The sequence below is a fragment of the Aquarana catesbeiana genome, linkage group LG07 (genome assembly GCF_042186555.1).
Source record: "Aquarana catesbeiana isolate 2022-GZ linkage group LG07, ASM4218655v1, whole genome shotgun sequence".
In the NCBI taxonomy this organism is placed as follows: Eukaryota; Metazoa; Chordata; class Amphibia; order Anura; family Ranidae; genus Aquarana; species Aquarana catesbeiana.
This window is the reverse complement of record NC_133330.1, coordinates 60357391-60380851: the sequence shown is the minus strand read 5'-3', so window position 1 is coordinate 60380851 and position 23461 is coordinate 60357391. Positions and strand designations below refer to the sequence as shown.

The 23461-nt window shown below is 47.5% G+C and overlaps 1 protein-coding gene across 3 annotated transcripts in view; it reads right to left on the bottom strand.

Moving 5' to 3' along the window:
- TAFA1 (TAFA chemokine like family member 1) overlaps positions 1-23461 on the bottom strand; it is a 635622-nt gene that overhangs the window by 7874 nt on the left and 604287 nt on the right. The window contains exon 6 of one of the 3 annotated variants that reach the window (XR_012235239.1): positions 22037-22105. The exons of 1 other annotated variant lie outside the window; for it this stretch is intronic. Coding sequence is in view for 1 of the 2 variants with exons in the window: in XM_073592204.1 (XP_073448305.1) it covers positions 22088-22105 (18 nt within the window). In the remaining variant the exon portion in view is untranslated. The remainder of the gene's footprint in view (positions 1-22036; positions 22106-23461) is intronic. One more of the 3 variants, XM_073592204.1, reaches the window with a different exon arrangement.

The following is a 23461-nucleotide window of genomic DNA, read 5'->3' as shown; positions in this document are numbered from 1 at the left end:
CCCAGGGAACTACCAGCGCATCTGACCCGATCGCAAGGGGATCTCTTGCTCTAGACACAAACTGCCGGACCTTGTAGTTGAGCCTGGATGCCAACAGATCTACATCCGGCGTGCCCCATCACTGGCAAATCTGCAAAAACACCTGTGGGTGCAGAGACCATTCTCCTGGATGTGTCTGTTGGTGGCTGAGATAGTCCACCTTCCAGTTCTCTACCCCCGGAATGTGGGCTGCAGACAGGACTGGCACATGCCCTTCTGCCCAGTATAACACATGACTGACCCCCATGTGGGCCAGACATTTGGTGCCGCCCTGGCGGTTGACATAGGCCACAGCCGTGGCATTGTCAGTTTGCACCCTTACCGGGTGACCCTGTAGCTTTGCCGTCCAACAATTCAGCGCAAGGCGTACTGCTCGCAGCTGATGGGCAATCCCTGTTCTTTCAGAGTCCATTTTCCCTGGACTGTGGAACTTTCCATGACTGCACCCCAGCCAGAGAGACTGGCATCTTTGGTCACTACCTTCCACGACCTTCCACGACAGCAGAAGAAAAGACCTTCCTTGCACCAGATTTTGATCTATTAACCACCATGTGAGACTTCTACAAGCCCTGGGGCTTATTATCATGCAGGAATCCAAAGCTTGCATCTTCTTGTTCCATGCAGACAGAATGTTCTGCTGCAACGCCCTGTAATGGAACTGGGCATATGGAATTGTCTCAAATGAGGAAACCATTCTTCCCAGAAGACTAATACAGAGTCAGACAGATGGGCGTCTCTTTCGGCTTATTTGCCAAACCTGATCCTTTAGGGCCTTGACCATTCTTGGAGGCAAGGACACTCTTGCCTGGACTGTGTCCATAACCAGGCTTAAGTATTCCAGACTCTGAACTGGTTTTAAGGCCGATTTCTCTGAATTTATGACCCATTTTTTTTCCACACCAAAACTTGCAGCAACTGATCCCTGAGTAGGAGATCGTCTAGGTAGCCTGCAATCAAGATCCCTCAAGATCTTAGAAGACCCAATACAGGTGCTAAGATCTTTGTGAAGACCCAGGGGGCGGTTGCAAGCCCAAAGGGCAGAGCCACAAACTGAAAGTGTTGTTCCTCTATGACAAAGCGCAAAAGCCTTTGATGAGGTTGAAAAATTGGCACGTGCAGGTATGCATCCCTGATGTCTATGGATGCCAGGAAATCTCCTACTTGGAGAGAGGCCACGGCAGAGCGGATTGATTCCATCTGAAAGACTGCACTGAAAGATAACGGTTTAGTGCTCTTAGATCCAGAATTGGTCTTATGTCCCCGTTTGGTTTTGGAACCGTAAACTGTTTCAAATAAAACCCTTTACCCCTTTCGGTAACCGGGACCTCCATAATCACATCTTGCTGTTTTAGGCGATCTAGTGCCTGAAATAATAAACCCTTTTTTGAAAGGTCCGTGGGAACACTGGACCTTAAAAATTTTTGAGGAGGGTATGACTAACTCCATTCTGTACCCCTGAGACACTGTGGAGATGCACCACTTGTCCTGAACCAGCGTTCCCCACACTCCCGCAAACTGCAGCAACCTTCCCCCCACCTGCACGAGTGAGGGCACCCCCTCACAAGGAAGGTTTGGTGCAAGTATTAAAGGATTTTTGGACCCACAACCTCTTTTGGTCCTTGCCCTGTTGTTTACCTTTGGCAGCAGATCCCTGGTGCCGTTGGAACTGCCTAGAGCCTGAAAAACCTGAGGAAGTAGCGCGTGGCAGCTTAAAAGTGGGCCGTGTAGCTATCTTTTTCACAGGAAGAAGGGAACTCTTTCCTCCAGATATCTTCTGGATGTACTTATCAAGATCATCCCCAAATAAACGTTCTCCATGAAAAGGAAAACCAGCTGGCATCCTTTTACAAGGAAGCTCTGCTCACCAGCTTTTTAGTCTCAAAATTCTGTGCATGTGCACAGACAAAAGATCCATACAGGAAATTTGCTGTATGGAATCCTTGAGGGCATCTATAGCAAAGCAAAGAGCCTGAGGTAGATATGCTCTGTCCTGAGTAGAATCCTCTGCTCTATTGGGTCGCCAATTGCCGCCACTGTGGGCTGAATAGCGGAACCTGCCAGGGCGAAGGATGCCTTTAACAAGGTTTCCAGCTTCTTATCCGCAGGATCCTTAACCACTTCAATACCAGGCACTTAGACACCTTTCCGCCCAGGCCAATTTTCAGCTTTCAGCGCTGTCGCTATTTGAATGACAATTGCGCGGTCATGCTACACTGTACCCAAACAAATTTTTTATCATTTTGTTCCCACAAATAGAGCTTTATTTTGGTGGTATTTGATCACCTCCGCGGTTTTTATTTTTTGCGCAACAAAATAAAAATAGGCCGAAAGTTTTTCTTTGTTTCTGTTAAAATTTTTTGTAAATAAGTACGTTTTCTTCTTCAATGACGGGCACTGATATGGCTGCACTGACGGGCACTGATACGGCGGCACTGATGGGCACCGATGAGGTGGCACTGATGGGTACTGATGATGGGCACTGATAGGCGGCACTGATGGGCACTGATAGGTGGCACTGATGGGCACTGATAGGTGGCACTGGTATGCGGCACCGATGGGCACTCATAGGCGGCACCGATGGGCACTCATAGGCGGCACTGATGGGCACTCAGGTGGCATTGATGGGCACTCGTAGGTGGCATTGATGAGTAGTTATGGGTGGCACTGATAGTTGGCACGGATGGGCACTGATAGGTGGGCACTGATGGGCACAGATGGGCACTGACAGGTGGCACCGATGGACACTGATGGGTGGCACTGATGACACTGATTGTTTGCAGTGATGCCCCTAAGGGTGGCATTGCTGGACATCACTGCAACATAATGGTGCCAATCAGTGCCCTTTTGTGGACACTGATTGGCACAGATTGGGCACTGACTGGGCACATGTGGATGGCCATGGGGTACATACCTGGCCATCCACATGTTGCCCCTTCCCTGGTGGTCCTAGTGGCGATCCCTGGTGGTCCAGTGTGGTGATCTGAGGGGGGGCTGCACTGATAAACAATCAGCGCAGACCCCCCTGCCAGAAGAGCCGCCGATCGGCTCTCCTCTACTCGCATCTGTCAGACACGAGTGAGGAAGAGCCGATCAACGGCTCTTCCTATTGACATGGTGATCAGCCGTGATTGGACACGGCTGATCACGTGGTAAAGAGCCTCCGCCGGAGGCTCTTTACCAAGATCGGTGTAGCGGTGTGTCAGACTGGGCGGGCGTGCAGTGGCATGTTATCCTGCTGGATGTCATATGACACCCAGTCAGGATAACTGAACCACCGCCCGGCCGTCATCTGCTATGGGCCGGGCAGGAAGTGGTTAAAGACCGGTGCATTATCCACCGGACAAGTTAAGGTCTTGCTTAGGGAAGAAGCCGCTGCATCTACAACTGGTATACTCCACTTCTTATTAAAGCCTTCCAACCTAGGATATAACAAGGAAAATCTCTTTGGAGGCACAAACATCCTGCCTGGGTGCTCCCAGTCGGAATATACCACCTGCTTCAAGAGTGGGTGAAAAGGAAACACCTGTGTACCCTGTTGTGGTTTCAAAGAACCCAGGGGGGGAATAAGGTGTTTCCGGGACCTCTACTGGAGGTAACTTAAAAGCTGTGCGAACCATCTGCGTAAGCGTATGGATGAGAAGCTTTTGTGATTGAGAGGCATATATAATCTGAGCCTCTTCAGGCTCTGAATTACTTGAGGCAGATTCCTCTGTTTGATTATCAGCTGCCTTGATGGCCATTACCTCTTCTACCTCATCAACGCAGTCTTGCTCCAATATAGGGGGAATAGGGGAAGGGGATCTGTCATGCTTTCTGCCACCCTGTGTGACTGAAGCGATCATCCCAGCAATCTTGCTTTCTAAACCAGCCAAAGCTGATGCCAGATTCTCCTTAGTAATAAACTCTGAGCTAGAAGCAATGGTAGTAGCCACAACGCCGGCTAGACGTAGCGGCTCAGATTGCCCAGTCCCCTCCGTTCTTTAAGGGGAGGCTATTACAGCAGAGTTCCGTTTAGCCTCTAAAGGAGCCACTGATGAAACACATGTGCCCTTAGCTGCAGCACTCCCCCCAGAACGCCTCTTGGAAGACATAGCTTGCTGAAGCAGTGGTAACTGGCTTTGTGACACAAATACACAAGTTCCTCAGTACCACAATTCCCCCTTGGAAGAATCCTATACCAAAGACCTGTTCTTCCAGTCACCACGGACCTTCAAGGACTGAGTACCCTTTCATGTTTTAGGGTCCACTCCCTTGGACCTCTACAGCACCCTGTAGGAATGCCTTAGCGCTGTGGTGTCCAGGATTCCACTACGCAGGGTTCAGCGCCCGAAGGCCGCATTACAGGCAAAACCTCGTCGTTGATCCTTAATCTTCTTTAGGAGGCTCGGGTACCATTTATCTTAGCAGAGTAGCTGTTTTCAAATGGATCTGATTTGAAACAGCTGCTCCCCTTGATTTCTAAGAACCTATACGGGATTACAGCATAGAAGCTCATAGAGAGCTCAAAAGTGACCATCCACCCTTTAGACACTGCCGAAAAAACTGCAGTATGGGAGGGGTTATATGGAGGGGGACTTCCTGTTTTTGTTATTCCACCAGTGTCCATCCACCTAAATGTGGCGTATAACCCAGGTAGCAATGTATATGGCTGCTCTGTGTCCCGTGATGTACGAAATGAAATATATGTATATGCCTGATGGTCACGCTGTGGCCAAATAGTTCTGGTGAGCGCATACTGATTTTTCACTGTGGGTGAAGCGCTTATATGCAGACTGGAGCACTTACCACATTGTATTCACTGTATAGGAGCAGGGTGATTGGACATTTACTTATTTTTGGAGATTTATATTTTTTCTGGATTTTTCACTATATGAATTGGTAAATGCTATCTTGGATTAACTGATTTTTACTCTTATGCCGTGTACACACGAGCGGACTTTCGACGGACTGAACTCCGAAGGACTTTTTGACGGACTTTCGATGGAGTTCCGACGCAATGGACTTGCCTACACATGATCACACCAAAGTCCGACTGATACGTGATGACGTACGACTGGACTAGAATAGGGAAGTTCATAGCCAGTAGCCAATAGCTGCCCTTGCGTCGTTGTTCGTCTGTCGGACTAGCATACAGACGAACGGATATTTCGACCGGACTCGAGTCAGTCGGAAAGATTTGAAACATGTTCTATTTTATAAAGTCCGTCTGATTTTTCGACAGCAAAAGTCCGATGAAGCCCACACACGACTGAATTGTCAGACGGATTTGTTCCGTCGGACCTTTGCTGTCGAAAAGTCCGGTCGTGTGTACACTGCATTACTGTTTACTTGTAACAATTGTACTAATTGCAATTTACAGATAGCATCCTTATTTTTCACCATTTGAAACAGAATATACAGTATCTCACAAAAATGAGTACACCCCTCACATTCATGTGACAACACTGAAGAAGTGACACTTTGCTACAATGTAAAGTAGTGAGTGTACAGCTTGTATAACAGTGTAAATTTGCTCTCCCCTCAAAATAACTCAACACACAGCCATTAATCTCTAAACCACTGGCAACAAAAGTGGGTACACCGCTAAGTGAAAATGTCCAAATTGGGCCCAAGTATCAATATTTTGTGTGGCCACCATTATTTTCCAGCACTGCTTTAACCCCCTTGGGCATGGAGTTCACCAGAGCTTCACAGGTTGCCACTGGAGTCCTCTTCCACTCCTCCATGACGACATCATGGAGCTGGTGGATGTTAGAGACCATGCGCACCTCCACCTTCCGTTTGAGGATGCCCCACAGATGCTCAATAGGGTTTAGGTCTGGAGACATGCTTGGCCAGTCCATCGTCTTTATCCTCAGCTTCTTTAGCAAGGCAGTGGTCGTCTTGGAGGTGTGTTCGGGGCCGTTATCATGTTGGAAAACTGCCCTGCGGCCCAGTCTCCAAAAGGAGGGGATCATGCTCTGCTTCAGTATGTCACAGTACATGTTGGCATTCATGGTTCCCTTAATGAACTGTAGCTCCCCAGTGCCAGGAACACTCATGCAGCCCCAGACCATGATACTCCCACCACCATGCTTGACTGTAGGCAAGCCACACTTGTCCTTGTACTCCTCACCTGGTTGCCGCCACACACACTTGACACAATTTGAATCAAATAATTTATCTTGGTCTCATCAGACCACAGGACATGGTTCCAGTAATCCATGTCCTTAGTCTGCTTGTCTTCAGCAAACTGTTGCAAGGCTTTCTTGTGCATCATCTGGGACGATAGTCATGCAGACCAATTTGATGCAGTGTGTGGCGTATAGTCTGAGCACTGACAGGCTGACTCCCCACCCCTTCAACCTCTATAGCAATGCTGGCAGCACTCATACATCTATTGTCCAAAGACAACCTCTGGATATGATGCTGAGCACGTGCACTCAACTTCTTTGATCGACTATGGCGAGGCCTGTTCTGAGTGGAACCTGTCCTCTTAAACTGCTGTATGGTCTTGGCCACTGTGCTGCAGCTCAGTTTTCAGGGTCTTGGCTATCTTCTTATAGCTTAGGCCATCTTTATGTAGAGCAACAGTTTTTTTTTCAGGTCCTCAGAGAATCCTTTGCCATGAGGTGCCATGTTGAACGTCCAGTGACCAGTATGAGAGAGTGAGAGCGATAACACCAAATTTAACACACCTGCTCCCCATTCACACCTGAGACCTTGTTACACTAACGAGTCACATGACACCGGGGAGGGGAAATAGCTAATTTTTCAGTTAGGGGTGTACTCACTTTTGTTGCCAGCGGTTTAGATATTAATGGCTGTGTGTTGAGTTATTTTGATGGGACAGCAAATTTACACTGTTATACAAGCTGTACACGCACTACTTTACATTGTAGCAAAGTGTCATTTCTTCAGTGTTGTCACATGAAAAGATATAATAAAATATTTACAAAAATGTGAGGGGTGTACTCACTTTTGATAGATAGATAGATAGATAGATAGATAGATAGATAGATAGATAGACACACTATATTTCCAAAAATATTGGGACACCTGCCTTTACACGCACACAGTGGCGACTGGGCCCTTCCATTCTGCCGCTGTGGGGGGGCCCAAGACCCGGCATCTCCCCCTGCACCTCTGGCTTGCCGTTTAGAATATAGTGGGGGGAGGTGGGAGGCAGTGATCGGGAGCTCTATTGTGCCTGTGGGCGGTGGGATCTCCCTGGAGCTTGTAATTCTCTCTTCCCGAGTGTCAGTGTATACAGTGGAGAGAAAAGGGGAGGGGCCCCTGACCCGGGCAGGTATCAGTTTCACTTTGAGTCGCTCTGCTTGTACACTGCTGCTGATACATGCCCGGGTCAGAGGCCCCTCCCCTCTCCACTGTATACACTCTGGAGAAGAACTACAAGCCTCATGGAGATTCCCTGCCTGTGGACACCATAGAGCTGCCGATCGCCATCTCCCACCTCCACCAGCCAGGTACATGGGGAACCTCTTGAAGGGGGGGGTCAGCTGTCTGGGGACATTAATGTAAGGAAGGGGCCCTCTGGGGTCCCTGATGTAAGGAGGGGCTCTTTGGGGACCCTGATGTATGGGGGGGGGCTCTCTGGGGACCCTGATGTATGGGGGGGCTCTCTGGGGACCCTGATGTAAGGGGGGCTCTCTGGGGACCCTGATGTAAGGGGAGGATCTCTGGGGACCCTAATGTAGGGGGAGGCTCTCTGGGGACCTTGATGTTAAGGGTAGCTCTCTGGGGACCCTAATATAAGTAGGGAGGCTCTCTTAGGACCCTGATGTAAGGGGAGGCTCTCTAGGGACCCTAATGTAGGGGGGCTCTCTGGGGACCCTGATGTAAGGAGGGCTCCCTGGGGACCCTGATGTAAGGGGGGTTCTCTGGGGACCCTGATGTGGGGGGGGGGCTTTCTGGGGACATTAATACATTAATGTAAGGAAGGGCCCCTCTGAGGACACTAAGGTAAGGGGGGGCTCTCTGGGGAGACTGATGTAAGGGAGGCTCTCTGAGGACCCTAATGTAAGGGGGAGGCTCTCTGGGGACCCTGATGTAAGGAGGGGCTCTCTGGGGAACCTGATGTAAGGAGGGGCTCTCTGGGGACCCTGATGTAAGGGGGGCTCTCTGGGGACCCTGATGTAAGGAGGGGCTCTCTGGGGACCCTGATGTTAGGGGGGGCTCTCTGGGGACCCTGATGTAAGGAAATCGGTCTCTGGGGACCCTGATGTAAGGAAAGGGGTCCCTGGGGACCCTGACATAAGGAGGGGACTCTCTGGGGACCCTGATGTAGGGGGGCTCTCTGGGGACCCTGATGTAAAGGAGGCTCTCTGGGGACCCTAATGTAGAGGGGCTCTCTGGGAACCCTGATGTAAGTGGGGCTCTCTGGGTACCTTGATGTAAGGGGGGATCCCTGGGGACCCTGATGTAAGGAGGGAGGCTCTCTGGGGACCCTAATATAGGGGGATGCTCTCTAAGGACCCTGATGTAAGGGGAGGCTCTCTGGGAACCCTGATGTAAGGGGAGGCTCTCTAGGAACCCTAATGTAGGGTGGCCTCTCTGGGGACCCTGATGTAAGGAGGGCTCCCTGGGGACCCTAAAGTAAGGGGGATTCTCTGGGGACCCTGATGTAAGGAGGGCTCCCTGGGGACCTTGATGTAAGGGGAGGCTCTCTAGGGACCCTAATGTAGGGGGGCTCTCTGGGGAACCTGATGTAAGGAGGGCTCCCTGGAGACCCTGATGTAAGGGGGGTTCTCTGGGGACCCTGATGTAAGAAGGGCTTCCTGGGGACCCTGATGTAAGGGGAGCCTCTCTAGGGACCCTAATGTAGGGGGGGGCTCTCTGGGGACCCTGATGTAAGATGAGCTCCCTGGGGACATGATGTAAGGCGGGTTCTCTGGGGACCCTGATGTAAGGGGATGCTCTCTGGGGACCCTGATGTAGGGGAGGATCTCTGTGGACCCTAATGTAGGGGGAAGCTCTCTGGGGACCCTTATGTAAGGTTAAGCTTTCTAGGGACCCTAATTTAGGGGGAGGCTCTCTGGGGACCCTGATGTAAGGAGGGGCTCTCTAGGGACCTTGATGTTAAGGGGAGCTCTCTGGGGACCCTGATGTAATGAGGGGGGCTCTGGGAACCCTAATAGAAGTAGGGAGGCTCTCTTGGGACCCTGATGTAAGGGGAGGCTCTCTAGGGACCCTAATGTAGGGGGGGCTCTCTGGGGACCCTGATGTAAGGAGGGCTCCCTGGGGACTCTGATGTAAGGGGGGTTCTCTGGGGACCCTGATGTAAGGAGGGCTCCCTGGGAACCCTGATGTAAGGGGAGGCTCTCTAGGGACCCTAATGTAAGGAGGGCTCCCTGGGGACCCTGATGTAAGGGGGTTTTTCTGGAGACCCTGATGTAAGAGGAGGCTCTCTGGGGACCCTGATGTAAGGGGAGGATCTCTGGGGACCCTAATGTAGGGGGAGGCTCTCTGGGGACCCTTATGTAATGGTAAGCTTTCTAGGGACCCTAATGTAGGGGGAGGCTCTCTGGGGACCCTGATGTAAGGAGGGAGGCTCTCTGGGGACCCTAATATAGGGGGATGCTCTCTAAGGACCCTGATGTAAGGGGAGGCTCTCTGGGAACCCTGATGTAAGGGGAGGCTCTCTAGGGACCCTAATGTAGGGTGGCCTCTCTGGGGACCCTGATGTAAGGAGGGCTCCCTGGGGACCCTGAGGTAAGGGGGATTCTCTGGGGACCCTGATGTAAGGAGGGCTCCCTGGGGACCCTGATGTAAGGGGAGGCTCTCTAGGGACCCTAATGTAGGGGGGCTCTCTGGGGAACCTGATGTAAGGAGGGCTCTCTGGAGACCCTGATGTAAGGGGGGTTCTCTGGGGACCCTGATGTAAGGAGGGCTCCCTGGGGACCCTGATGTAAGGGGAGCCTCTCTAGGGACCCTAATGTAGGGGGGGGCTCTCTGGGGACCCTGATGTAAGATGAGCTCCCTGGGGACATGATGTAAGGCGGGTCCTCTGGGGACCCTGATGTAAGGGGATGCTCTCTGGGGACCCTGATGTAAGGGGAGGATCTCTGTGGACCCTAATGTAGGGGGAAGCTCTCTGGGGACCCTTATGTAAGGTTAAGCTTTCTAGGGACCCTGATTTAGGGGGAGGCTCTCTGGGGACCCTGATGTAAGGAGGGGCTCTCTAGGGACCTTGATGTTAAGGGGAGCTCTCTGGGGACCCTGATGTAATGAGGGGGGCTCTGGGAACCCTAATATAAGTAGGGAGGCTCTCTTGGGACCCTGATGTAAGGGGAGGCTCTCTAGGGACCCTAATGTAGGGGGGGGCTCTCTGGGGACCCTGATGTAAGGAGGGCTCCCTGGGGACTCTGATGTAAGGGGGGTTCTCTGGGGACCCTGATGTAAGGAGGGCTCCCTGGGAACCCTGATGTAAGGGGAGGCTCTCTAGGGACCCTAATGTAAGGAGGGCTCCCTGGGGACCCTGATGTAAGGGGGGTTTTCTGGAGACCCTGATGTAAGAGGAGGCTCTCTGGGGACCCTGATGTAAGGGGAGGATCTCTGGGGACCCTAATGTAGGGGGAGGCTCTCTGGGGACCCTTATGTAAGGGTAAGCTTTTTAGGGACCCTAATGTAGGGGGAGGCTCTCTGGGGACCCTGATGTAAGGAGGGGCTCTCCAGGGACCCTGATGTAATGAGGGGGGCTCTGGGGACCCTAATATAAGTAGGGAGGCTCTCTTGGGACCCTGATGTAAGGGGAGGCTCTCTAGGGACCCTAATGTAGGGGGGGCTCCCTGGGGACCCTGATGTTAGGGGGGTTCTCTGGGGACCCTGATGTAAGGGGAGGCTCTCTGGGGACCCTGATGTAAGGGGAGGATCTCTGGAGACCATAATATAGAGGAGGCTCTCTAAGGACCCTGATGTAAGGGGGGGCTTTCTGGGGACCCTGATGTAAGGGGGGCTTTCTGGGGACCCTGATGTAAGGAGGGGCTCCCTGGGAACCCTGATGTAAGTGGGGCTCTCTGGGTACCCTGATGTAAGGGGGATCCATGGGGACCCTGATGTAAGGAGGGAGGCTCTCTGGGGACCCTAATTTAGGGGGGGGCTCTCTAAGGAACCTGATGTAAGGAGGGGCTCTCTGGGGACCCTGATGTAGGTGGTGGATCCCTGGGGACCCTGATGTAAGTGGGGGAACCGCATTCAGATATGTAACGATATATATATATATATATATATATATATATATATATATATATATATATATATACACACATACACACACACAAACACATATATATTATATACATGTGTATGCCCACCAAAGTATATATATATATATATATATATATATATATATATATATATATATTTTTTTTTTTTTTTTTTATTTCTTATTTTGCAGAGACATACACTTTGATAGAATCTCCGCTGTCTTTACCCTTGCTGGTTCACTTTAAATACCCTAGCTGCTCTATACTGTGATAAAAGACAAAATGTTCATCTTTTTCTTCGGTTATCAAGTGGCATGGAGTGTGTAGGTTGACTGTTGAATTGCAGTCAATTAATGTCATAGCTCTAGGGCCGCTTGTTCAGATTCCACTGACAAAGTCTTACAAATGTCGGCAGTTCTTCCACGTAACACTCAGGCGCTTGTTTACCTTGTCACTGTTTTCTCCCAGAGTACATCCAAATCATGTACACAGTACACAGTATTAATTATGTATGGGCACTGCTACAATACATTTCAAACCTGACAGCTGATTCCTTCTAGCATCTAGACAGTGCTATGGCTTTATTTTACTGCACAAAAACCATATGATTGTCATACAATCCCGCAATTTACTGCAAATCAGAAGAGTCAAAAAACTTTCTGACAGTAGCAATTTTCATCTTTTTATCACAAGCACACATATACAATACATGCCAATATAATTTCCTGTTATCTTTTCAGCTTCAAAGTCTCCTTAGTGATAGTGGACCACTAAGGGCTCATTCACATGGGCATCTAAGACACAGCGTTTAGATGCGTACAGTGTATAGATTTGTATGCATCTAAATGCAGCACTATGGGAACCAATGGGGCCATACGCACAGGTCGATCTACAAATGTGCGCTGCGTTTAGCAGCATCCAGAAAAGTAGGACACAGCTGAACTAAAAGGTTGAAATAGATGGACTTGTACACCCCTCACATTTTTGCAAATATTTTATTATATCTCTTCATGTGACAACACTGAAGAAATGACACTTTACTACAATGTAAAGTAGTGAGTGTACAGCTTGTATAACAGTGTAAATTTGCTGTCCCCTCAAAATAATTCAACACACAGCCATTAATGTCTAAACCGCTGGCAACAAAAGTGAGTACACCCCTAAGTGAAAAGGTTCAAATTGGGCCCAAAGTGTTAATATTTTGTGTGTCCACCATTATTTTCCAGCACTGCCTTAACCCTCTTGGGCATGGAGTTCACCAGAGCTTCAAAGGTTGCCACTGGAGTCCTCTTTCACTCCTCAATGATGACATCACGGAGCTGGTGGATGTTAGAAACCTTGCACTACTCCACCTTCTGTTTGGGGATACCCCACAGATGCTCAATAGGGTGTAGATCTGGAGACATGCTTGGCCAGTCCATCACCTTTACCCTCAGCTTCTTTAGCAAGGCAGTGGTCATCTTGGAGGTGTGTTTGGGGTTGTTATGTTGGAATACTGCCCTGCGGCCCAGTCTCTGAAGGGAGCGGATCATGCTCTGCTTCAGTATGTCACAGTACATGTTGGCATTCATGGTTCCCTCAATGAACTGAAGCTCCCCAGTGCCGGCAGCACTCATGCAGCTCCAGACCATGAAACTCCCACCACCTTGCTTGACAGTAGGCAAGACACACTTGTCTTTGTACTCTTTATCTGGTTGCCACCACACATGTAGCAAGGTCCCGGGGCCTAAGAAGCCTAATGGTGACCTCAAGGGTTAGGGAGAGCTGACATCCTTACTTGTAGAGTGGGTTACCAGGCACGGTGGGTGTAATACAATCTGAAATGATGGGCGCCAGACACTTTTTGAATGCAAAGAGATTTTTTGTCTCTTGAACAAGAACTGTAGGAGAGAGGGTTAGGGCCAGGACACCCTTAAGTGGATGCAATGACAATTGACAGACTCCGAGACTTCTATAAGTAGACAGCTATACAGTGGAAGGTCTCCAGCCGGACACCACTTCTGTATAGGTAGGACTGATGTCTCCTATGGCAACAAATCTTGTAACAGTCACTAACGGTAGTTGTATTTAGCTATTGGTAACACAAATAGTTCTCCTTGCAATCTACAGTCTCTCACTATAGGTCTTCACTCATGAGCTTCAAGTCTCTCACTAGACTCTCAGGCCTAATCGCCACTTGATCCCCTGAGCTCTTACACTTCCATAACTCGGTATCTTCCTCAAGCATCACCCCCTCTTCCCTGCTGGGTCCCTGGCTTGGCACTCACAGATACTCCTCAAGTGTCACCCCTGCTGACCCACTAGGTCCCTGGCTTGGCACTCACTGATGCTCCTCAAGTGTCACCTCTGCTGTCCCACTGGGTCCCTGGCTTGGCATTTGCTGAAGTTTTCCCACTTCTTCACCATCCCACTCTGGTGAGAAGACTACTCTGGTACTGGCTCCAGCTTACTCACAGTGGTCTCCGATAACAAGGTGGATGGTCCCTTAGTGGCAACAGCTTCCCCTCTACCTCCGACCACAATTGGTTCCCTGTACGGCTGAACCGTTACTCTCGGCTGGACTCCAGTCCTGCAGTCCCAACCCTGTGCTGCTTATCCTGCTTCTGGATAGGCCCTTAGACAGCCTAGCAGCCAGATGTCCCTGGGATAGGCCTCAGGCTTCTGGCCTAGCAGCCCCGGGGCAGCACGTTCACCCACCTGCAGCCGTCCAGTTGGCACAGAACCCCGATCACCTGACGCCACCCAAATAAATAGGCTCTCCCAGCAGGCCAAGGGACTAAAGAAACCCCCACCTATTGGCTGAGACACCCCATCCATTCATAACCTGACCTTGCTAATGGCTTGTCTATCTAATGTCACCAGCATAACGTCACCTAGCGACAGAAGAGAGAAGGTGCAGCAAGTCCAGAACTAGAGAGGAATCAGTGGATCTACTAACGATTAACCAGGGCAACTAACACCTGGCAAACTAAATTTACTAGCAAACACCAGGGTGCTACATCCTTCCCCTGCCTCGGAAACAACATATCGTTGCAAGAAAATAATTTATCTCTCAAGCCTGAGAGTGGATGTCCTGGCAAAACTGGGATGGGTGGGGAAACAAGGAGAGAAGAAAAAAATAATAACAACAAGACATGTGGCGTACCCCATGAAATAAACAACAGTGAATATACATAGGCAAGTGGCATTTCACACAAGGGCATATAAATAGCAGATAATATATACAATTTTATGTGTGACATGCCACCTGAACGATATAAAAGGGGGAAATATAAAGCAGTAGCCTTATATCCTAACTATCTATCTATTATGTACACCTGGTAAATTTTAGAAAATATTAACTTGGTTATAAAAGCTGAAGTCACTGTCTCTCCTTAGCCAAGGAAGACGCATGGGGTGCAGGAACACCTGAAAGAGAAAATAGACAGCATAGAAATACATCCTATCCCTACAATAACACAGTGCAATATATATATATATATATATATATATATATATAGTGAGTGTTGAGTAAACATTAATTACCCTCAGGCGAGAGCAGCAAACCAGTGTAAATATACCTTATGACATATCTAAACATGAGTACGGATGAAAACTGGGCCCCACCCCCATCCGAGGGTGCCACCCCTTTTTCATAACAGATCTAAAGAAACTTACTTTGCAACAGTTGTATAATGTGAGCAATGGCTCACTCAGGCTGGCACTCTCATGCCAACAGGAGGCCAGCACATTCAAAAAAACAATCCTTGTGTACTTTTCAGTCCATGTTTCAATTTTAAGGTGAGAACTTGCCCTCTTTGCCACAGCTTATTCTACCTAACCGACTAAACACCACAGTGTCTTTGGCGCCCCAAAGGCCATCAATCCTTTACTCAGGGTGGAACAACATTTCCCAGCAGTTTCCCTTCTTCCTAGGGACAACTCTGGGGAAAGAATGCATGTTTGCATTCGAACAACAAGCAGCCATGCCATGGTACAAGGAAACGCACTTCTTGAAATAGGTTCCCTTACATTGGTAATCTCAGTCTGTCCACACAACAGCCAGGGACTGGGAAAAGATTTATTCACTTGTTGAAGAACAAACACGCTGACCATCAGATCAACCTGTTACTTTTCAAGTGGAGGAACACTAGCAATTCCAGAACACTAGCCAGTGTGACTCAAGTAGACACTCCCTGCAACTGCCAGCAGAACACAGTCCCAGTAGTACAGCCAAACAGGAGTGTCCCCACTAGCAACATTTCTGCAAAGAAAGTGGAGTGGCTTCCAGCATAGCGTCCTCACTCCACAAAGCACACATTTGTAATCCATTCAGTTTCAGTAAAGGAACACAATTCAATATCATTTACCAGTAATACCTAGGATCCCGTAACCTCAGGGTTTCCCCTCTTGTATTTACAGTGGTAATGTAGTGACAGATGTCCTTCTTGTTCGGCCAGTGAATAGTAACATTATCTGAGTTGATTTTGTGACCATAGCCCCAAGTTTGTAGCACCGAATTATATCTCTCAACTATCTTGGGTGACAACTTTTGGAAATCTAATCGTAAAGGGATCCGAAGAAAACTCCGTACAGGTTCATCTACCCATTGTGTTTCCTTATCCTGGATCTCTTCCTCTAGAAGGACCGGTATGTAGGGATACAGGAAGCCATACTCCTCAGCCACTTTCTTAATGATTATGCGCTGCGTCTTGGACAGCCTGGGCAGTGTTTTAGGGTCTCCGTACCTGGTTAGGACCCGTGCATCTGGTGCACGTTGGACTGGGTATCCTATAATAATGTCTGGTTTACAATCAACTTGGTCAACTAGATTGGCTTAGTAAATGTAACTTTAGGAACCCATCTTGCCCAACCATCCTCCTCAATGGACTTGGCGTTGCATAAGGAGGGAGCTGCACTGGCAGACAATTCAATTTTGACACTGGCTGCTGGCACAGAGGGAATTTCATCCTCCTCTAGGTCACACAATAGCTCCTCGTCACTATCAGTCCACTTCCCAGTCCATGATAAAGTGTCCGAAAACAGTTCAGAGCCTCGAACGGATGGCATATCCAAATCGGAGATAGTGAAACATTCTTCGGCTGGGAGATAGTTGTGCGTGGAGCTGGTTTCGAATGGCAACACAGCATTGTCTCCCTTAATGGCCACAGGTATCACCTCTCCCACTGGTACACTACTTTCACCCTTTGCAGGCTTACCCGGCTCCAGTGCCTGTTTGCCCCGGTGGTTCCACCATCAAGGAGAGCAGGTGGGCCCGACCATGGCCTCGAGGGATAGCCAGAGCACTAGGTCCTGGAGCAGCTACAGAAACAAGAGGAGCAGCTTCTCTCACTAGCCGGGTGATAGCAGGCAGGAGGACTCTCAATGTCATTCCCTGCCTGGATGGCAACATTTTTGTTCCAATCCACCTGTAGTGTCCGTGGATGTTGGGCTGGTGAGACTACCTCAAGCAGGGGTTCCCTGCAGCGTCCACAGAAGATCCAAGGCCTCAAATGCATGGCCGGGCCAGACCACCTCCCACAAATCAGTCCCAACTCTTCATAGCCTCCAGCCGTATACAGGGCAAGGCTACTCTTAGGTGTGTACTGTAATCCGTGTCAGTCAGGATGCCCTTAGACTCGCTCAGACCAGGGCCAACGACCAGAACATACATCTTCCAATCCGACAGGGTATCTCCAGGCTGCGCCATCTTTTCCACCCAGCAATCAGGTACACGTGGTAGCACTTCCTTATCCTTCTCTGCAGAGCAGGGGCTCCTCCCCCTGCCTAGGGATTGGTGCACATACTTTCTGGAAACTTTACCGCCCACCTCTTTCCTTTCAATTGGTTTCTCCGCATACAGTTCGCATGAAATGCGAGTGTGACCGGCTCTCAATGGAGCTGGTTCACACAAGTCCGGGATGGCCCACACAAGTCCGGGATGGCCGCAAAGCTGATTCCATATGGGTCCTGTGAGTGTTTGAGTCCGGTTCAAATGCGAATTCAGGCAAAAATTTGGACCTGAATCGCACCTGAACTGGTGAACAGACACGCACTGAACCCTAGGCAGAATCCCGTGGCCGCACATATGTGAACCCAACCTTAATCTAATTTCCTGTTGCAACTCCAGGACAGGAAATTACATGACGTCTCCCTAGCAGGACACAGACAGCAATAAATAGCATGATAGTGGTTTTAACCATTTCCAACTCTATCCAAAACAAATTTATTCTACTTTATTTATTCACAAAAGGTTTGCGTAACTTTTATCCAAGATTCACTTCCACCCAGGATGTGTGAAAGCTTTTAGAACTAGAGCAAGTGTGCATTGCTTTCATTGCTTTACGAACGCCTGAGATATCCTAAATGTTGTTTCTGTGCAACCAAATTGGTATTGTATCATTGCTATGTACCACAAATATGAGCATAACAAAATTCTGTGACTCCTGTATGTTAGCTTTAGGGTGCCCAAATTATGTTTTTGAAGGAAGGAAAGAAAAGAAAAAAAGAAAGAAAAGTGACATCCCGACTGCCCCATAGCAGCTAAACTGCTACAGAGTGGCTGTTCTGTGTTCTCGTCGGAGGCTGGATGGAGTTCTGCCTATGTAAACAGGGCAGAGCTCCATCCTGACGGGGGGAAGTGATGAATTTTCTTTTCCTGCAAAGCAAGGAATACAATCCACTTCTAAGCCCTAGTAAAAGCACACATTTAATCGTTTGATCTCCCTAGATGTTTAACCCCTTCCTAGCCAGTGTCATTGGTACCAAAAGTAAAAATTACATACGCTTTCTTTGGTTACAGCATTGCATGAACGCGCAATTGTCAGTCAACGTAACACAGTGCCGTTTAGCAAAAAGTGGCCTGGTCATGAGAGGGGGGGGGGGTAAATCCTTCGGAGGTCAAGTGGTTAATTAATTCATTCATTTGGGTAAAATGTCCATAAGCCACTGTTTTATGGACGTCCCCTCTCCCCCAGTATCAGTGACTCCCTAAGGATTACATTTCTTTATGAACCCCCCAGTATAGGTGCGCCAAGTAGTACATTTTGTAACTTCTAAGTGCAAGTATAAAGTATCACAGACATTAAAATCATTTTGTCAAAACTGTTTCCTGTGGAAGAAGGGAAGGATGGAAGGAAGAAAAGGAAGGAAGAGAAGAAAGAGAAGTAAGAGAAGGAAGGGAAGAAAGAAAGAGGAGGAAAGAAGGGAGGAAGGAAGAGAAGGAAGGGAAGGAAGGAAAAAAGGAAGGGAGGAAGGAAAGGAAAGGAAAGGAAAGGAAAGGAAAGGAAAGGAAAGGAAAGGAAAGGAAGGAAGGAAGGAAGGAAGGAAGGGAAGGAGGGAAGGAAGGAAAGGGGAGGGAAGGAAGGAAGGAAGCATAAAATATCACAGACATTAAAATCATTTTGTCAAAACTGTTTCCTGTGGAAGAAGGGAAGGATGGAAGGAAGAAAAGGAAAGAAGAAAAGGAAGGAAGGGAAGGAAGAGAAGAAATGAAGGGAGGAAGGAAGAGAATGAAAAAAAGGAACGGAAGAAAAAGAAGGAAAGGAAGGAAAGGAATGGAAAGGAAGGGAAAGGAAAGGAAAGAGAAGGAAGGAAGAGAAGAAAGAGAAGGAATGAAGGAGGGGAAAGGAAGGGAGGGAAGGGAAGGGAAGGGAAGGGAAGGAAGGAAGGAAGGAAGGAAGGAAGGAAGGAAGGAAGGAAGGAAGGAAGGAAGGAAGGAAGGAAGGAAGGAAGGAAGAGAAAAGGAAGGAAGAGAGGAAAGAAAGAAGAGAAGGAAGAGAAGGAAAGAAGGGAGGAAGGAAGAATATGAAGGGAAGGAAGGGGAAGGAAGGAAGGAAGGAAGGAAGGAAGGAAGGAAGGAAGGAAGGAAGGAAGGAAGGAAGGAAGGAAGGAAGGAAGGAAGGAAGGAAGGAAGGAAGGAAGGAAGGGAAGAAAGAGAAGGAATGAAGGGAGGAAGGAAGAGAACAAAGAAAGAGAAGGAAAGAAGGGAGGAAGGAAGAGAAGGAAGGGAAGGAAGGAAAAAAGGAAGGGAGGAAGGAAGGAAAATAAAATAAAAGGAAAGGAAAGGAAAGGAAAGGAAAGGAAAGGAAAGGAAGGAAGGAAAAAGGGAAGGGAAAAGGGAAGGGAGGAAGTAAGGAAAAGAAAAGGAAAGGAAGGAAGAAAGGAAGGAAGAGAAGGAAAGAAGGAAGAAAATGAAGGGAAGGAAGGAAGGAAAGGAAGAAAGAGAAGGCATGAAAGGAGGAAGGAAGAGAAGGAAGATAATGAAGGAAAGAAAGAGAAGGAAAGAAGGAAGGAAGAAAGAGAAGGAAGGGAAGGAAGGAAAAAAGGAAGGGAGGAAGGAAGGAAAATAAAAGGAAAGGAAAGGAAAGGAAGGAGGGAAGGAAAAAGGGAAGGGAGGAAGTAAGGAAAAGAAAAGGAAAGGAAGGAAGAAAGGAAGGAAGGAAGAGAAGGAAAGAAGGAATAAAATGAAGGGAAGGAAGGAAGGAAGGAAGGAAGGAAGGAAGGAAGGAAGGAAGGAAGGAAGGAAGGAAGGAGAAGAAGAAAGAGAAGGCATGAAAGGAGGAAGGAAGAGAAGGAAGATAATGAAGGAAAGAAATAAAGAGAAGGAAAGAAGGGAGGAAGAAAGAGAAGGAAGGGAAGGAAGGAAAAAAGGAAGGGAGGAAGGAAGGAAAAGGGGAAGGAAGGAAAGGGAAGGAAAGGGAAGGAAAGGGAAGGAAAGGGAAGGAAGGAAGGAAGGAAGGAAGGAAGGAAGGAAGGAAGGAAGGAAGGAAGGAAGGAAGGAAGGAAGGAAGGAAGGAAGGAAGGAAAGGGAAGGAAAGGGAAGGAAGGAAGGAAGGAAGGAAGGAAGGAAGGAAGGAAGGAAGGAAGGAAGGAAGGAAAGGAAAGGGAAGGAAGGAAGGAAGGAAAAGGAAAGGAAGGAAGGAAGGAAGGAAGGAAGGAAGGAAGGAAGGAAGGAAGGAAGGAAGGAAGGAAGGAAATGAAGGGAAGGAAGAAAGGAAGGAAGGAGAGAAGAAAGAGAAGGAATGAAAGGAGGAAGGAAGAGAAGGAAGAGAATGAAGGAAAGAAAGAAAGAGAAGGAAAGAAGGAAGGAAGGAAGAGAAGGAAGGGAAGGAAGGAAAAAATGAAGGAAAAGGAAAGGAAAGGAAAGGAAAGGAAGGGAAAGAAGGAAGGAAGGAAGGAAGGAAGGAAGGAAGGAAGGAAGGAAGGGAAGGAAAGAAGGGTGGAAGGAAGAAAATGAAGGAACGGAAGGAAGGAAAGGGAAGGGATAGGAAGGAAAGGAAGGAAGGAATAAAGCATAAAATATCCCAGACATTAAAATCATTTTGTCAAAACTGTTTCCTGTGGAAGAAGGGAGGAATAGAAAAAAGGATGGAAGGAAGAAAAGGAAGGAAGAGAAGGAAGGAAGGGAAGGAAGGAAAAAAGAAAGAGAAGGAATGAAGGTAGGAAGAAAGAAAAGGAAAAGAAGGAAGGGAAAAAAGAGAAGGAAAGAAGGAAATGAAAGAAGGAAAGGAAGGAAGGAAGGAAGGAAGGAAGGAAGGAAGGAAGGAAGGAAGGAAGGGAGGGAGGAAGGAAGGAAGGAAGGAAGGAAGGAAGGAAGGAAGGAAGGAAGGAAGGAAGGAAGGAAGGAAGGAAAAGGAAGAGAAGAAAGATAAGGAATGAAGGGAGGAAGGAAGGGAAGGAAGGAGGGAAAAGGAAGGAAGGGAAGTAAGGAAGGAAGTAAGGAAGGAAGGAAGGAAAAGGAAAGGAAGGAAGGAAGGAAGGAAGGAAGGAAGGAAGGAAGGAAGGAAGGAAGGAAGGAAGTGAGGAAGAAAGAGAAAAAAAAGAGAGGGAAGGGAAGGGAAGGGAAGGGAAGGAAAGGAAGGAAGGAAGGAAGGAAGGAAGGAAGGAAGGAAGGAAGGAAGGAAGAGTTTTGTTATCTAAAAAAGTAAGCTCTAATGATCTACTGCAGGGGTCTCCAAACATTTTACTATAAGGGCCTCATCATATATTTTACAAATATTCATGGGCTGCAGTTTTATGAACGAGTGAATCAAGTTTAGGTGAATAAATATGTTTTCCTTTTTTATAATCAATAGGATATATTTTAAAACACCAGAAAAACAAACTTCAGTAAAACAAAGCATATACATTCCAAACACATCTCAGCCCATCAGAGTTTCCCCTTACATCAGAGTTCCCATCAGAGCTCCCTTAGATCCAAGTCCTCCTTTAAACCAAAGTCTCCTTTACATCAACCCCCCCCCCCCCCCCCCCCTATATGAAAGTCTCCATCAGAATCTCCCTTTACATCAGAGCCGCTATCAAAGTCCCCCTTAAATCAGTGTCCCCATTCATCAGAGTTAGTCTCCCCATACATCAGAGTCCCCATCAAAGTCCCATTTAATGTGAAGACCCCCTTACATCTGAGTTCCCCCTTCTTATATGAGAGTCTCCATCAGAGTCTCCCCTTAAATCGGAGTCCCCCATTCATAGATTCAATTTACAACAGAGTCCTCATCAAAGTTCATTATAAATCGGGGTCCCCCATTTATTAGAGTCCCTCCTTATATGACAGACTCCTTCAGTACCCCCTTACATCAGGATCTCTTACATCAGAGGGCCAATAAAATCTTGCAGTGGGTCGGATTTAGCCAATGGAAACCCCTGGTCTAGTGGTTAATTGGGTTAAGCCAATGTCTAGTAAATCGAATACCCAGACTTAGTTTGCCTAGTGTAGACTAACCACAGGGATTTCTTTGCCGTGCAAATAAAAAAAAATACAACAACTACCAATGACTGGACTAATTCTTTTAGGGTGACAACAATAACTATACCTACTAGGTTTCAGGGCCTCTCAGATGCCATCGTGCCTTGCATGAAGGTGGTCATGAGTGACCCTGAAACTTAAAAACAAAACAAAAAATGTAAACCTTCACCAGAAATATACATATTGAATTTTATAGAATAAAGAAGGAAAATAAAAAAATATGAAATATATACTTCCTGTACTAAAATTAAATATTCTGCCGTGTAATCATTACGCTTAAGTGAAGTAATATTCAGGACAGCCATATACAGAATCTATTTTAGTTCATTCTGCAATTTTAATGGTTTAACCTTAATTAATAATTAAAACTGTAATTATTATTGTACATTTATTATAAAATTTCTGCAGGAAAAGGACATATTTTTACTGGAGGACATAACAGTGTGGTTAATTCTTTATGTATTTATAAATACTACATGGATCAAAATGCATTGTTCATCTGGAAAACATTAAACGGTAGCAATTTGATAACTACATAATTTGTAAGGTGTTATGAAAAGCAACAAATCAGAAATGCTAAAAACTGGAAAGGCTTTACCAACAAATGAAACCCACAGTAACAAAAGCTCCATTTTCTGATTCCTTCCCCATTAGGTTGCTTTATTATCATTGCCATCATTATCACTATCCTGATCAGCCTCAGTTTTCCTTCTAGTGAACATAATGTGAAACTTTCTTGATTGAAGACTTGCAAGAAAAAATACCCTGTTATGGCCACTAGAGGGCGCTAACAACCATAGAAAATAATCATGTTAGACAAACTACAACATTTTTAGTTGCGGCTGTACAAATGCTTGTCACATTCGCACAGCAAATTGTTTATAAATAGACCCACAAGGTCCATTTACTTTCAACTGACTGCCTTACTGCAATTCAAGTTAAAGAGGAACTTCGGCCGACTTCCACACTTTTATTTTCCCACACTTACCTGATGGTGGTATCTGCAAATTTTAGATACTCACCTATCCAGTGGATCCAGCGTTGACCCGCAGAGATCGTCTCATGCCCGGCTACAGCTCCATCTGGCGCCACCATGTTCTATCTGACACCGGAACGTGGTGTGGAAAAGGCGTTCCATGCGTGTTTCCCGCACCGCATTCAAAACACACTGTCTGCGATCTGCTGCAGGTGCCAATATATTGTTAACGGCACCTCAAATGCAGATTGCAAACGCAATGCATTTGTGGGCACCAGATCGCACAGTACTGCAATATCATGTAATTTGGTGTGGCATGTTTTTGTGCTGCTTTTTGTGCGTTTTGGTGCGTTTTGCAATCACACTACAGAGGAACGCACAGGAATCTCGCAGGAATGCAGACTGCATTCCTCTGTGATTCTGGTGTGAGCCGGCCCTAAAACTTAACACCGGGCAGATAGAAAGTACAATATAATGCAGTTATGTAGTCGTTTAAAATAAATGATATATACTTTT